Raw genomic sequence first — 14446 nt, forward strand, 5'->3', positions numbered from 1 at the left:
AAAAACAAAAATTAAACAGCAACATAATGATATATTATCTAAAAAATAAAAAATAATGATAAATTAAATATAAATAGTTTATTTAATTAAAGCATTTAAAAATAGGCAAGTACAGTAACATGTACATAATTAAACACTTAATTATAACAAAACAGTATCGTTTAACAATATAGATTTTGTATAAATATATAAAAACAACTTTACAAGTATATAACAACTTATTAAGGGTATGCAGTATATAAGAATAACTAGTACGTAAATATAAAGAATGTAATGCTAGTACGTTATATTTAACACTTATGCTTTTTGAGAAGTTAGGCGGTGAAAAAAAGTTTTAGCTAAACAGGTTTTACTTGCATAATGGCTTGCCTTAGTACGCGCGCATGCTCTAGCTTGCTCCCCTTCTAGATCCTTATCACAGTATTTGGGATGAAAAATATGAACTAGATCTGACTGTTTTGCTCTAAAAACATCGATCCCTGATTTAAGAAGACTTAGATACATATTAATATCTTCTTCCCCCCATCCTTCTATGTTTAAATCGAACCCGCCTGCGTGTAAAAAGTCAGAGTTGTACATACACGTTATACCAAAGCCGAAATCGCGCCAAAAACCACGATCTTCAGATAGAAGGGTCGGCGTTTGGCTGATAACCTCACGTATAGCGCCGTTGTTGGCTCCGTCGCCTGCCGGGTTTGCCACGTCAAACATTACTGCGTCGTTACCGTTTCGCGCCAGCCCGCCGTTGTAACATAACCTGTCCGGGTCGTACTGGCTGTAAGGTATAGGATACCATGCTGTTTGGTGCTGCACCACGTTGCGGCGGCATTGTGCTGCTAGCTGTGGTGTTACAACCATGTCGATGTCCATGAAAAAGACAATGTCGTTGTCTTTGCTGATCAGTGTGCCCAGTTGTATGCCTAAAAAATAAGTAATTTTATTAAAATTTTTTAAAAACTCACAGCGTGGTTTAGTGGTAAGACAATTGCTACACCACATGAGGTTGTGAGTTCGATCCCCACTGCTCTTATGCTGTAGAGTCCTTAAGTAAGGCGCTATAAACGATATAAACTTCTGCTGAATCAGCATTAAATTAACAGCATATTTATTAAACAATTATCATCTATAATATCCCAAATTGCCACAGACGACTTGAGACTGGGTCGGGGTAACTGTTGTTACTCAATGTTTAAGTCGCGCATTCGACCTTCCCACATCGAAGATAAAGATATATACAAAAAAATTACTTTTTTGGACAATGTCAGTAATTGTGTACTTTAACCCTTTTTACCTGCGCCTCTAGAAAACATGTGCTTTCCGTTATTTCCAATGTGATATCTTATTAAATTCTCCCCGTACGCGGTTTGGTATTGCCTAAGCAGTCGGGCAGATGCTTTATTTAAACCCAGCTCGTCATTCATTTTTCCCTGATTCTCCATTAAAACCACGATTAGCAGTACGTTAGTTGACAAAGGCTCTACAGTATTACCATGCGATATCGGCAGCAGAAAATTCTTTTCATAACTTTCCATAAAGCTTTCAAGAGCGCGGTATCGACCTTGCAGCGGAATAATAAACACAATTCTGTCAGAAGCAGGGCCTAAGCTAGCGGGAACGTCAATTTTTTCACGACCCGATATTAATTTTTTAGTGTCAAATGGGTAGCGCTTTTCCATTATAACATCAGATAGACCGTTTTCGTTTATTAATTCTACACCGAATGCGACTTTAACGTGTACGGTACAGTGTTTTTCGCCGTTATTATCGTAAGATTGGTAGGTAACTGCCAACCACAGACCGGTGCTAACATGTAGGTGCAAATATCCGTTGACGAATTTTCGATCTTTGGGAAAATTCGGACATTGATTTGAGATATGTTTTTGTTCGATTTCGTCTAAGTATTTCCATAAAGAAGCAATTTCCCGTTTTGTATGACCTAAAAAATCAATTTGATTTATTTAGTCCAGTAGTGTGGTATTCTTGTCATGGTATTTGACTACGAACTGAAAGGTTTCGGGTTCGAGCCGCAGCAATGCTACAATAATTGCTTTTGACCTTTTTAATTTTTTATCTATTTATCCTCGAGGTGGAAAGGTTAACTACACGATCTTAACATAGAGTAACATTCGTTTTCCCCACACACAGTCTCGGGTTTCTTTTGGCAGTTTGGAATATTATAAATTATAATTGCGCAATAATTAAGCTTCTAATTACGTATTGGCTTAGCAGAGGTTTATATCGTTTTTAGCGCCTTACTCAAGGATGCTACAACATTAGAGCAGTGGGGATCCAACCCAAGACCTCATGTAGTAAAGCCAAGTGTTCTGGCCATTACACCACGCTGCCAGTCGAAATATTACGTAAAATAAATAAAATTAAATTACAAACCTCTATGAGGTACACCAATATCAGCTTGTTGCCTATAATACTTGTTCACACTCTGCCAAATACTTTTCATAGAATTCCTAGTAAAAGATGGGTAATCAGGTAACCAAGATGTAGTGGTAGGCCACCTGTCATCATAAAGTATGTTGTCATCTGAATTGGTTAAAAGTTTGTCACTACCTTGAAGCAGATAATAATTTGAAAGATCTTTTTTGGGATTAAGTGTTTTTACCTGAAAATATTAAAAATAAAAAGCTTACTAAATTCTAAATAAAAATCGATTTTTTTTATATATAATAAATTAGTAGTTAAATCTTAATAGACAATACAATTATTAAATCTGTTATATATATGTATATCATATATGTATGTCCACATTACAGACCCGCACAATAAATAAAATTGCCATTCGTGGTTAGCAGGTAAATTTTCGCAGGGAAATATTATTTCAAATTTAATACCATATTATGGGTTTGACCCCCACTGCTTTAATGCTGTAGCATCCTTGAGTAAAGGCGCTATAAACGGTATGTACTCCTGCTGAGCCAGCACTTAATCAGTATTTTTTTTTTATCTGGTAAATATAATCTATAATATTTCATACTGCTAAAGGCAACTCAAAACTGAGTTAGGGTAACTGATGTTACTCTATGTTTAGGCCATGAAGTCGACCTTCCCACATTGAGTATAAATAAATTAAAAAAAAATTAATATATACTTACATCTTTAATATTAAGCAGACTTTCCATCGATTGAATTTCGTTTTGAAGCCTGGCAGTTTGGTTAAGCAAAGCTTGTATTTTCCTTGTTAAAACAAGCTTGTGTAAGTTATATAGCAACGGTTCACTCTTAACCGCATGGTATGCAACTGTTTTAGCAACTCTGCCTTCAGAAAGTTGATCAAGAATTACGTTGACTACATCTGGACCAGACTGTGAAAATAAAAAATAATTATCACCATTTTTTAAATACCGGCAGTGTGATAAATTGGTCAGAACACCTGGATTTACTACATGAGGTCCCGGGTTTGATCCCAACTGTTCTCGTGCTGTAGTGCCCTTATGTAAGGCATTATAAACGATATGAACTCCTGCTTTACCAGCAGCATAATTACCAGGCAATTAAAATCTTTAATATCCCAAACTGCCAAAGACAACTCAAGACTGGGTCAGGGTAAGGTTCCCTATGTTTAGGTCGTAAAGTCAACCTTCCTGCTAAATAAATATTTTTCAAAAATCTTATATTTCAAAAAAAAGAATATTTTTCAAAAAAAAAATATTTTTCAAAAAAAAGGATAAATAAATATTTTCAAATTCAAAAAATATAAAAAATATTTATTTACATATTGTTGATAGAAAAACTCTATGGTCTCCCATGCGATTGGAATTTTCGCACTTTTCACATATTTCCAAACACATCGTCCGATCTCTATATCCTCATGTGGTGAAAATAAATGTCGAACACAATAACTCAAATGAGAACGTAGAAGGGTAAGCAGACCGCGACTGAATATCATTCCTGGTCCCCCCATCAAGTAAAACATACCTGTTGCAAAAAATCGAATTTTGTTTTTGGCAAATTCCGGATAACTTAGTCTTAAGATATTATCGGTGACTTTTTTATATTTATCTGCAATGTGGATAGGTCAAATTCTTTGCCTTAATACAGAGTAACTTTTGTTTTTACCAACCAGTCTTAATTTGCTTTGGGAGTTTTAAATTTGATTGAACATATTGCTCGATTAACTGCCGATTATTTTCTGGTTAGGGTAAGTTAGTACTGGTCAGAACACTTTACTCATGAGTAATACAATAAGAAAGTAGTTAGGATTAAACATAAGAGCTCATATAGTAAATCTTAGTGTTCTAAACACTACAACATGACACTGGTATCTCAGTCACATAATTCTACCGTCTGTTTAACAACATAACCGTTAGACTTAAGCCTAACTAATTTAATTGGCTATCCTATATAACTTTCCAATATTTACCGGCAGCATGGTGTAGTGGTAAAAACACTTGCTACACCACACATAACGTTGTGAGTTCAAACCCCATTGCTAGCGCCCTTGTGTAAGGCGCTATAGATGGTATAAACTTCTGCTGAGCCAGCACTTAATCAGTAACTTAACTATCGTGCAATTATAACCTATCTTAACTGAAGTATCTTAACAGCCATAGGCAACTTGAGACTGGGTCAGAGAAACTAATGCTACTCTATGTTTGGTCGTGCATTCAACCTTTCCACATCGAGGATAAAGATATATACAAAAAAAATATAAAATTTAACAAAAATACACTTACCTTCTTCCATTCCATCATCGGCATCCATTCCAAATCCAGGGGTTCCCAAAAATATTGGCATGCTGCTGTTCATGGTGCTTAATAACTTAGACAATCGAGAATGGTCGATGTAAACGTCGTCATCTACTCTCATGAACCACTCATAGTTGTTGATATGGTGATCGTACATATGTCGTATCATCATGAAGCATTTCTTTTGGGGTGGGTAGGCTGTGTCATCAACCGACGGCAGTCTGTGAATTAAAAACAAAATGAATATAATAAAATGCCAATTTTTTATTATCCAAATACGCTTGTTAAGCCTTCGAACCAAAAATTACATTTTTTATCCATTTGATCTGTTACCAAAAAATTGTTTGTCATAGGATTTTTGCAAAAACTGCCAAAATATATACAATATATATATATACATGATATATACTTGATATATAATTGTGCACCACAAAAAATATTTTTGTTAATTTGAAGGACTATAAATCTAACTAAAATCTTATCGAATCCAATAATCTTTATTATTTGATATAATTTTTAAAATGACTTGACAGTATACCAGTTGTATTTAAAGGCCGAAAATTTTTGGGTTCGAGCCACACCAATGCCTTTAACTTGGCAGTTAGTAATAGCTTAAAACATGACACAATTACAGCAGCATATTTATCCCAAATAAAATATAAAATATATTATGAAAAAACAAAAAAAATAACTGGGGCCTGTATGCTGGAAAAAAGTATAACAAAAATTAACACAACTCACGTTACTATGTTGAAGTCAACATGCGGTGGGATAAGTAGTGAGCTGGGGTCGGCGTCGGCAAAAGCCTCCACTTTCCATCCTCCCTTTTGTATCCAAGTATCCAAAGCTCGTTGTACACGATTGTCAATAAACTTACCTGCCGACATCATTCCTAAGAAAAAAAAAATTAAATTTGGAAAACATAAATTTGGCTTGTTTTACTGGTTATTGTTATTTATGTATATAAAATTCTGTTAAGTTATTTATAATTTTTTTATTTTCTTTTAAGGAAATTTAATATTACTTTGCAACAGTTTGTTTGTTTATATAAATAAACAAAGCATTTAAACAGCCTTAGGCTGTATTGTTACATTTCTATTATATCAACTATTAGACATTTCTATTATATCAACCTATATCAACTATTAGATACCATACAAAAATGTTCACCTTTTTAATTGTAAAAAAAAACACACCGAAAATTTTGCAATGCACAAAAAAATTTTTTTAACATTTACTAATATAGCAAATAGACAAATTTAAAAATTAAAATAGACCGGCAGCGTGGTGTAGTGGTCAAAACACTTGCCATTACTACATGAGGTCCTAAGTTTGATCCCATCGCTCGTGCCTTACTTAAGAGCGGTATAAACAAAATAAACTCATGCTAAGTGAATGGCAACTCAAGACTGGGTCGAGGTAACTAATGTTCCCTTGACCTTCCCATGTCATGGATAAAAAAATATTATATATAAAAAAATAGAATTTGATTACCTAAATATATACTAGATGGTGCAGGGACTTGATCGACATGACGTATTCCATTTGAACCTTGATTTTCTTTTACTCTGTAAATATTAACAACTTCCATGCATTTCTGGTAAGACTGTAATACAGTGTTCTGTGAATGTCTTAACAACATGCCCAGTAAGTATCCAACGATGAGGTAGATTATAGAACGAAGCATCATTTTTGGTTTACGCATTACACAAAATATATTTTAACGAATTAGATCTTCGTTTTATACCTTGATGAAAGCCTGAAAATAAGTTAGTCTATAAGATATACATTTAAAACCTGATAGAGTTTTATTTTGAACAGCTACAAATGATATAAGTGAGCTTATAATATTAATAAACGAGCTGATCTTTTATTAATTAATAGCAGCTTTCATTTTAGAAATTGTCCTGCCTAAAAACGGGGATTTTTTTAAATTATCCGATAGGTAGAGCAAGTAACAACTGCTTTTTAATTTGTCCTCTAAAATTATAAAAAAAATTAAAAAAATTAACAATTGCTAAATTATGTAAATTTAAACAATTTTTAAAATATTTCTCTTGAAGTATAAGTTAACGTTTGATACAAACATACAAAAGCCCACCATATAATATATTCATCTTTGCTTGTATCTATGGTTTAAGAAGCAGACCACACGCTTTCAATAATATTTGCAATTCAAGACAACGCATTTCTGTGAAAAAATATCAGATTTAAATTTACAAAGACCCCCGCCCTAAACTTTAACTTACATTTACTTAACTTATAAAAGACTATTGTGGGATCGAGTCATAAAGTCTAGATACACAAAGTTTTTCGCATGACTTTGAAAAACTAATTTTTTGTTGGTTAGCTTAAAATTCAAGTATCTTTACGTAGTTGTGTTTGTAGCCATTTTAAATTAAAGTCCTCTATTTGATTTAAATCAATCTTTTTCAAAATTAACACACTTTTTGGATAATAAGGTCTCAAATGGATAATTAATTTCATGATTTATAAATTGTGAGAAGTAATGGCTGTGTTTGTACTCCAATTATGTGCTTAATTTAAGGCACATCAGACGTATAGAAGATACTCGGCTTGATTACTTGATACAATATAAAAGAGCCGGACTGAAACAATATCTCCCTCCCCTATTTTGTAGCCTTTTAGGCTGCACGACAATTGCTGGGTTTCGAAAAACATAGAAAAGTATCGAATGACCTAAACGATTATTTTCACTAAACATAATTTGAAAGCTGGCCCGTTGATTTGGACATTGTTTTAATTGTTGACGAGTAAGCTAATATTGCTGGCTCACTGAGGCCATTTGAAACATTATCCGCACGACCTATGTGTCTAAGAAATGTTAACTTATTGTGGCAACAATGTTTAACGAATTATACCGTTTTGTAGCAGTATTTACGATACATGTACCAGGCTAATTCGGGTTTTGCCTAAGAATGTGTATTAGTAAAAAAACAGGGCTGCCCCAAAACTGCTCGCTGAATCAATAAACGTAATTTGGTGAACAGAAGATGGATTGAGATATTTTTTATTTGAATGAACATTAGACATTTTGATAAAAGGTGCGTAAACATCGGAATCTTTGTTACTTACTGTTTGAGCACACGGAGGTTAATATATTGCCACGCAATCGGGCCGCCTAAAAGTACTGGTTCTTGCGAAAAAAGTTTACTCTATCAAAGGAATATAATATAATATATAATGATGTGTCATATTTTTCTTAGAAGTAGTCTGTAACAAAGTAGAGGATTGTTCTAAAAAAAAGTCAGTTAAAGTCGAATTTTTTTAATAAAATAAATTTTTTGAAATATTTTTTAAACAAAGACTAAGAATAAGTTTAATATTATTTATAGATTTTTCTACAAATTTTTTAATTAACAAATTATTTTTAAAGATTTTTTTAAAAGTAAATTAAGTTTTAATAATGAGTGGACTTATAAACTACCCGACTACTGACAAAGGGACAAGAAAACCAAAATGTGCGCGATGCAGAAACCATGGCATGATTTCATGGTTAAAAGGTCACAAGCGACATTGTCCTTACAAGAACTGCGCATGCGCAAAGTGTAACCTTATCGCCGAACGACAAAAAGTTATGGCAGCGCAGGTAATTTTTCAACTAATCCAAAATACAAAAAAATTGTATTTAAAAATGTAATACTTAATCGGTCTTTAAAAAGCTAGTTTCTTAAAATCATAATAACTAGCAGAATCGTGTAGTGGTCAGAAGACCTGGCTTTCCTACATGAGGTCCTGGGTTCGATCCTGATTGGTCTCGTGCTGTAGCGTCCTTGAGTAAGGCGCTAAAAACGGTATAAACTCCTGCTGAGTCAAAACTTATTTAGCGGCTTAATTTTTAGGCAATTATAAATTATAATATCCCAAACTGCCAAAAGAAACTCGTTACTGAGTCGGGGTGACTGATGATATGTCAAATAGCCTTAATTTAAGAGCCTTACTGTTATTTTGCATTAACTCTTTGCTCACCAGGTGGCACTAAAACGTCAACAAGCAGCAGAAGACGCCATTGCCCTTGGACTTCACGCAATAAAATCCCCTCAGTCGAGAATCAATCTCTTTTCACCTACGCTTGTTAACTTAGAAGAGCACTCGCCAAGCGCAGTAGAACAAGGTATTGTTATTGCAACTTTAACAAAAGATTTAAATAACCGAAAATTAAGATACCATTTTATGCCACTTGTTTTTATTAAGGTGAAACCGAAAGTGATAAAGCTACCGAAGACGAAAACGTTAGTGGATCAAGCGAGCCAAGATCATCAAGTGTTGATATCACGCAAGCAATGTCGCCTTCGTTTCGCCCAGGCAAACTTTCCAACAACGAAATTCTCACGAGACTTTTTCCGCACCAGAAAAGCGAGGTATTGGATCTTGTTCTGCAAGGCTGTAACGGCGATATGATGAAGGCTATCGAGCATTTTTTATCAGCGAACGAACCGGTAGGGGCTAGAAAACGACGCAGATCTTCAAATGGGGATGATACCAACACGGGACGATTATCACCTATATCGCCATTTTCTAGTAATAAATCTTCGTCTCCAAGCTTAACTGCCTTACCAAAACGCTTTCGTCCGACAGTTTCAAACATTGGAATGCCTTGGAATCCAATTTCCAATCCGTTTATATCTAGTTTACCAAGTCATTCAATTGCTGACGGTACAACGCCAGTCGATTCTTTGTTTCCAGTAGACCGGCGCCTCCCTACAGTCTTCGGCGGGCCTTTATTGAATAATTTCCCGTCGTTGACACAGCCTGATGGCCTGCTCTCTCGTACGCACCAGCAGGCTAGAGATTATTTATTTTCACGGACAATACCAGCTAACCGGTCGTCCGTTTATTTTCCGATTGATTTTTACCATCAACTTTTATCGACTAACGCAGCACCCAACGCTTTCGAAAAAGTAATTCCCTAACAAACTTATCAATTCTATACATTAATATGTTGTTTATTTGTATATTAAAAGCCATATAGATTATAAGTGGGAAAGTTTATAAAGTTTACAAAAAAGTTATGCCAGTTTTCGTAAATTGTCATAATACGGACTGGTTGCATTTTGAAAAATGTTTTATTTTTTCGATATTTCAGAGTTTTATTTATTGTACTTAATGTGAAATTAGTAAGATATAATTGTCAATAGATCACGCATTTTTTAATAAACCAGTAGCCTTTGATTATTAATTTGTTTACGCCAGACAGACAAAAACTAGCTTGAATTGTGTAACAGGCATTGAAAGGCCGAATTTATGCCAATTGTTATTCTAAGTGATTGTCTATTTTATCGACTAACGACTAAGCGATAAAAACAAGTAATAGCGGCGAATCCAATCCATAAAATAATTGTCAGAAGGCCCATTTAATATTCGGAGAAAATGCAAAAAGATTTGGTTCTTTTGTAACCGGCAAAATATCGGAGCCTAAATTGTTTAAACACTATCGTATCAGTTTGTTTAAACTGATTGATTATTATGAGTTATAACCGTTCGCAGGTGCTGCCTAGTACCTCGCATTGAAACGTTTTCCTTTGTCTGCTTATTTTAAGCAAATATTGGCCATGGTTTCATCGCATTGTGCCAGTTGCATCAAAACATAAAATATCAATTGTTCAACTAAGCTTTGATCTACAAAATGTCATATATTCATGCGGTCAGTATTTTTCCTGTTAATCGACAATTTAAAATGTGACAAAGAAGCAATGATTAAAATAAAGTAACCTATCACCGCATCCCCTTAGCCCGAAACCACATTAAATTGTTAAATAAAAAGTCATTGATTTTGATATAGATTATGACCATTGAATTTAAACAAATAAAGAGTTTTAATTGGGTGGTAAATATGGCATCGCCATTAACAAGACATATTTTTTTAGTGGCAGAACAAATTTAATAAGAAATTTCAAAGACCAAAATACAAAACCATTAATAGAAAAAATATGATAACGTCACAAGGATTTTTAATGACGTCACAACTACATAAATACTTCGAAAAGTATGAAGTTTATATTATACATTTCCAATCAGACGAATATTGTCATGTTATGAACACAAATAATGTAACACTATTAGGCAAGTTATATTGCAGAAAACATTTAAAAAACTGACAAAACAAAATCAATGTTGCCATTTTAAAATAAAACTAAAAAATACGACAAAAATGACTGCCAGCGTCCGGTAGAAATCCATTTTTTCCCAATAAAATGTTGTATAGACGTAATATTAAACACAGACGTGTTTTTTATATAATGTACAACGGTGAGTTAGGAGAATGCTGGGCTCTAATTTGCTCCAATATTAGGTTAAGTTGCTCAGCAGTGAGAGAGCGGCTCCTTTTTTCTTCTTTCGATCGGAGTAAACGAGAGATAAGAGAGACATTGGTTTTTTCTGGGTTAGAGTCCATTGGATCATCTCGTTTTACTGTGTTAAAAATAGGTGTTTTTAAACGGGTTGTTTTTTACTTTGGACATTACAGTTTCTGTTCTGTTTTTTTTAATAATTTTTTTAATAAAGCTCATGGCATTGCTCTAGCACCTAAGAAATTTTCTATCAATATAAACAAAGTTTTTTACACTTTTTCGCTGTTTTGGGGTTTATTTAAACAACAATCGTAATTTAAATTATATTTTTTTATCCTGTAAATAAAAAGGCATAGTGGTACCGGCAGCGTGGTGTAGTGGTAAAAAACTTGCTACACCACCACGAGGTCGTGGGTTCAATCCCCACTGCTCTCATGCTGTAGCGCAGTTATAAACGGTACAAACTCCTGCTGAGTCACCACTTAATCAGCAGCATAATTACCAGGCAATTATATAATCTATATTATCCCAAACTGCCACAGGCAACTCAAGACTGGGTTGGAGTAGCTGATGTTACTCTATGTTTAAGACACGCATTCGACTTTCCCACATCGAAGATAAATTTATATACAAAAAAAATGAACTGAGAATGACTAATTTCAAATTTAAAAGAGTTACCAAATGCTTAGACTGTTAGACTGAAATTTTAGTAATAGTTGACATATTTACCACTGCTTTGCATTCCACAGGCATGCTTCCAAATAGCGTACGGGACTTTAGTGTAATAGGCAATACACAGAGTCTGTCTTTGTCTAACTTGCCTTGTCTGTATAGCAAATTTATCTAGAACAAAAAAGCAACATTTGTGAATTCGGTTGCTACGGTTAAATTTTTTTTAAATTTGACTTACCGTTGCTGTCGAATTCGGTATCATTTGTAAAGCATAACGCTGTTGTAGTAAAAAAGACGATGAAAAATACAACGGAGAGTTTAAAATTAAACGTTAAGTTATTGGAATTCATAATCACAATAAAAAAAATCTAAAATAAAAATAAAAAAATTTTATTTTTTAAATTGATACTGCCTCTAATATTAGACCGCATCATCTGATAGATTGTTTAATAAATAGCATACATCTGCGGTTATAATTATTAGTAAATACCAAAATCGACCTTTGGGACCTCGGCCTAAATCGCTTTTCGCCAAAAAATTATTCAGATTTCATGAATAATTAAAAACATTTTGTTATAAACAAGCATATATCAATTGGACACATGTCATGTTATTGCGCATTTAATTTTTGTAAATAGATTGTAACAATTTTTATAAACATAATCAATCTTTCAATTACTTATTTTCTTTCTAAAAACTGTTTTAATGTAGAAAAAAAATAGTGTTTCTCAATAGAGCAGCTCTATAGACATTCAACTCTATTAAAGAATTAATAAAATATAATATTTTGTATCTTTTCTTGCAATAGAAATATATATTCTAAACTAACTGTTGTCTATATTTTCATAAGATACTCTTTTTATAAAATAAAATTCCATAATACTCTGACTTATATACTATTTGAATTTCTAAGGCCTGAAGAAAAAATATATAATTCTTCCTATTTTGTGGTTTTATTCTTGGCACGAAGTCCTTTGAATTTATAACCTATAGCACGGAGCCTGAATCCTAGTTTTATGTCAGAATTAATCCGTGGACTGCAGTACTACGACATGGTGGTCGATATTTGGAACATACGTGACGCGAATCACAGGAGTTCTTATCACTTATGACATAATGTTTTTGGACGCTAGGTCACCAACAACAACATATAGTTAGTAAGTGTCTTCTATATACATATGCATACGTGACTACTCTAAGCCTGAAATTTATTATTCAAGCGCTAACGCAAAGTTTTTTTGTTTTACTTAATTTAAGTGAACTAAATACACATCCACTATTTCTAAATAATTTTTAAAATGTGTTCTTTAACTTGGAGCATTTTTGCCTATATAAATAACAGATATGTAGCCTTTTTATAAGCAACTTTTTGTTATTACCAATCATTTTAACCAACAAAAAATTTTCAACCTTTACCTTGGCATTTCTTTTTTCTTTCTTAACTTACCTATACAAAACTAACAATATCTTATTCTAACCTGACCGCATTCGTCTATCTGAAATTCTTTTCTTTAGAATACTTTGAATAAATTGAAATGTATGGTTTTGGATAAAAGACAATTCACGTAATACCACGTGTTTCATATTTAAAGTTAATGTCATTATCTCGTTGCCGACCGCAAACGCTTTCAAACAATTTAAAAATTACAAAAATAAATTTCTATAGGTAGATTGTTAAACTAATTTTAACGAAAATTGTTTCTTAAAACTATAAATTGAATTTCAAAAAACTGAACAATTGAAGACCAGGTAATATTTGTTCTAAAAAACTAAGGCTCTAGAATAGAAAGCAATTGTGCCTATATAAAATTCCACAGCCTTACCTTAGAATACAAACTAGTTTTTTATTAAAAAAAAAATCTTTTATATTTGAAAAAGGTATTTTTGTTACAGTGTATTTAATAGTAACTCCCCGAGGGTTTAGGTAGTAATTAAAAGCCACTAACTACGGATCAAAATTGACGTTTTGTAACAGGGCTTATTAAAAGAAAATACACCGGGGCCCAGTAAAAAAAAACACTGGCCGTATATTTATTAATTAGTCAAATATTATAGAGGACATTATAGTCAACGCTTTATGTCCAGAATAAGAGTACGCCTGACGTTTTATAAATTACGTAATTTGTGTGTGCTTGCTTACGTAATGTTTTTTATGTTCTACGTCAAACCTCAAAAATCAATTTTAAAGTTTTTTTTAACTTGTTCTTGACGTTGTAGTTAGGGGTTAACTAATACAACTAAAATTTAAGAGATTTAATTAAAATTTTTTGACTTTGGACGTTTAATTATTTATCTGTATTTCAACCTCGCTAAATGTGATACAAAAACGCAAATATTAAACAAAAATTTTAATTTCAAATAATCTTGCCTAATTAGTAATTTTTTTGCATCTAAATCTGTAAATTTTTTAAATTTTGTAAAAAATTGCAACATTTGCATTTGTTATGTTCGTATGAAAATAAACTACTAAACCGAAGAAAAAAAATCAATCAAATGCAACTTTGTTAAATCTTTTTGAGAGAGCAAAAAATAAATAATTAATTTAGCGAAAAATAAATCTATTTGTTCGGCCTTTTGTTTTTTAGTTTTTGTCCGGAAGTCTAAACATAAATTTCTGACGTACGGAAAGAGACTTACATTAAACATTGCGAATAATTAATTTATTTTTTAGTACTAAAACTCTATTTTTTATTTTTTTTCAACTGTATTTGTTTACTAATATAAAACTTGCAAATTTCCAAAAATAAAAAAGATTTATTAAAT

General features: G+C 32.7%; 3 protein-coding genes across 3 annotated transcripts; 1 reads left to right on the forward strand and 2 right to left on the reverse strand.

The window, feature by feature from the left end:
* Positions 1 to 112: 112 nt before the first annotated feature.
* On the reverse strand, positions 113 to 6452 carry LOC145750334 (chondroitin sulfate synthase 1-like). The gene is made up of 8 exons (XM_082566336.1): positions 6195 to 6452; positions 5442 to 5592; positions 4689 to 4921; positions 3728 to 3930; positions 3108 to 3317; positions 2389 to 2617; positions 1292 to 1936; positions 113 to 920 (listed from the first exon to the last, which is right to left on the reverse strand). Exons 1-8 carry the CDS (start codon positions 6403 to 6405, stop codon positions 298 to 300), a joined length of 2505 nt encoding a protein of 834 aa, XP_082422462.1. The 5' UTR covers positions 6406 to 6452; the 3' UTR covers positions 113 to 297.
* A 1652-nt stretch (positions 6453 to 8104) lies between these two features.
* On the forward strand, positions 8105 to 9817 carry LOC145750616 (doublesex and mab-3 related transcription factor 3, truncated-like). The gene is made up of 3 exons (XM_082566687.1): positions 8105 to 8310; positions 8694 to 8835; positions 8916 to 9817. Exons 1-3 carry the CDS (start codon positions 8128 to 8130, stop codon positions 9632 to 9634), a joined length of 1044 nt encoding a protein of 347 aa, XP_082422813.1. The 5' UTR covers positions 8105 to 8127; the 3' UTR covers positions 9635 to 9817.
* A 743-nt stretch (positions 9818 to 10560) lies between these two features.
* On the reverse strand, positions 10561 to 12045 carry LOC145751215 (uncharacterized). Its single transcript, XM_082567318.1, has 3 exons — positions 11922 to 12045; positions 11741 to 11854; positions 10561 to 11132 (listed from the first exon to the last, which is right to left on the reverse strand). The coding sequence occupies exons 1-3, from the start codon at positions 12031 to 12033 to the stop codon at positions 10954 to 10956; spliced, it is 405 nt and encodes a 134-aa protein (XP_082423444.1). The 5' UTR covers positions 12034 to 12045; the 3' UTR covers positions 10561 to 10953.
* Positions 12046 to 14446: the final 2401 nt, after the last annotated feature.

Source organism: Corella eumyota, chromosome 4 (assembly GCF_963082875.1).
Source record: "Corella eumyota chromosome 4, kaCorEumy4.1, whole genome shotgun sequence".
Classification (NCBI taxonomy): Eukaryota; Metazoa; Chordata; class Ascidiacea; order Phlebobranchia; family Corellidae; genus Corella; species Corella eumyota.

Bases quoted from the DNA above. Each gene is read 5' to 3' on its own strand.
- LOC145750334 (XM_082566336.1), bottom strand. From the start codon at position 6,405: ATGCGTAAACCAAAAATGATGCTTCGTTCTATAATCTACCTCATCGTT. The intron at 2,618-3,107 runs GTAAGTATATAT...TAATATTTTCAG, and splicing joins GTCTGCTTAATATTAAAGAT to GTAAAAACACTTAATCCCAA. The intron at 1,937-2,388 runs GTTTGTAATTTA...TTGATTTTTTAG, and splicing joins TATTGGTGTACCTCATAGAG to GTCATACAAAACGGGAAATT.
- LOC145751215 (XM_082567318.1), bottom strand. From the start codon at position 12,033: ATGAATTCCAATAACTTAACGTTTAATTTTAAACTCTCCGTTGTATTT. The intron at 11,855-11,921 runs GTAAGTCAAATT...TTTTTGTTCTAG, and splicing joins TACCGAATTCGACAGCAACG to ATAAATTTGCTATACAGACA. The intron at 11,133-11,740 runs GTAAATATGTCA...TTTTTAACACAG, and splicing joins CTGTGGAATGCAAAGCAGTG to TAAAACGAGATGATCCAATG.
- LOC145750616 (XM_082566687.1), top strand. From the start codon at position 8,128: ATGAGTGGACTTATAAACTACCCGACTACTGACAAAGGGACAAGAAAA. The intron at 8,311-8,693 runs GTAATTTTTCAA...TTTGCTCACCAG, and splicing joins AAAAAGTTATGGCAGCGCAG to GTGGCACTAAAACGTCAACA. The intron at 8,836-8,915 runs GTATTGTTATTG...GTTTTTATTAAG, and splicing joins GCCAAGCGCAGTAGAACAAG to GTGAAACCGAAAGTGATAAA.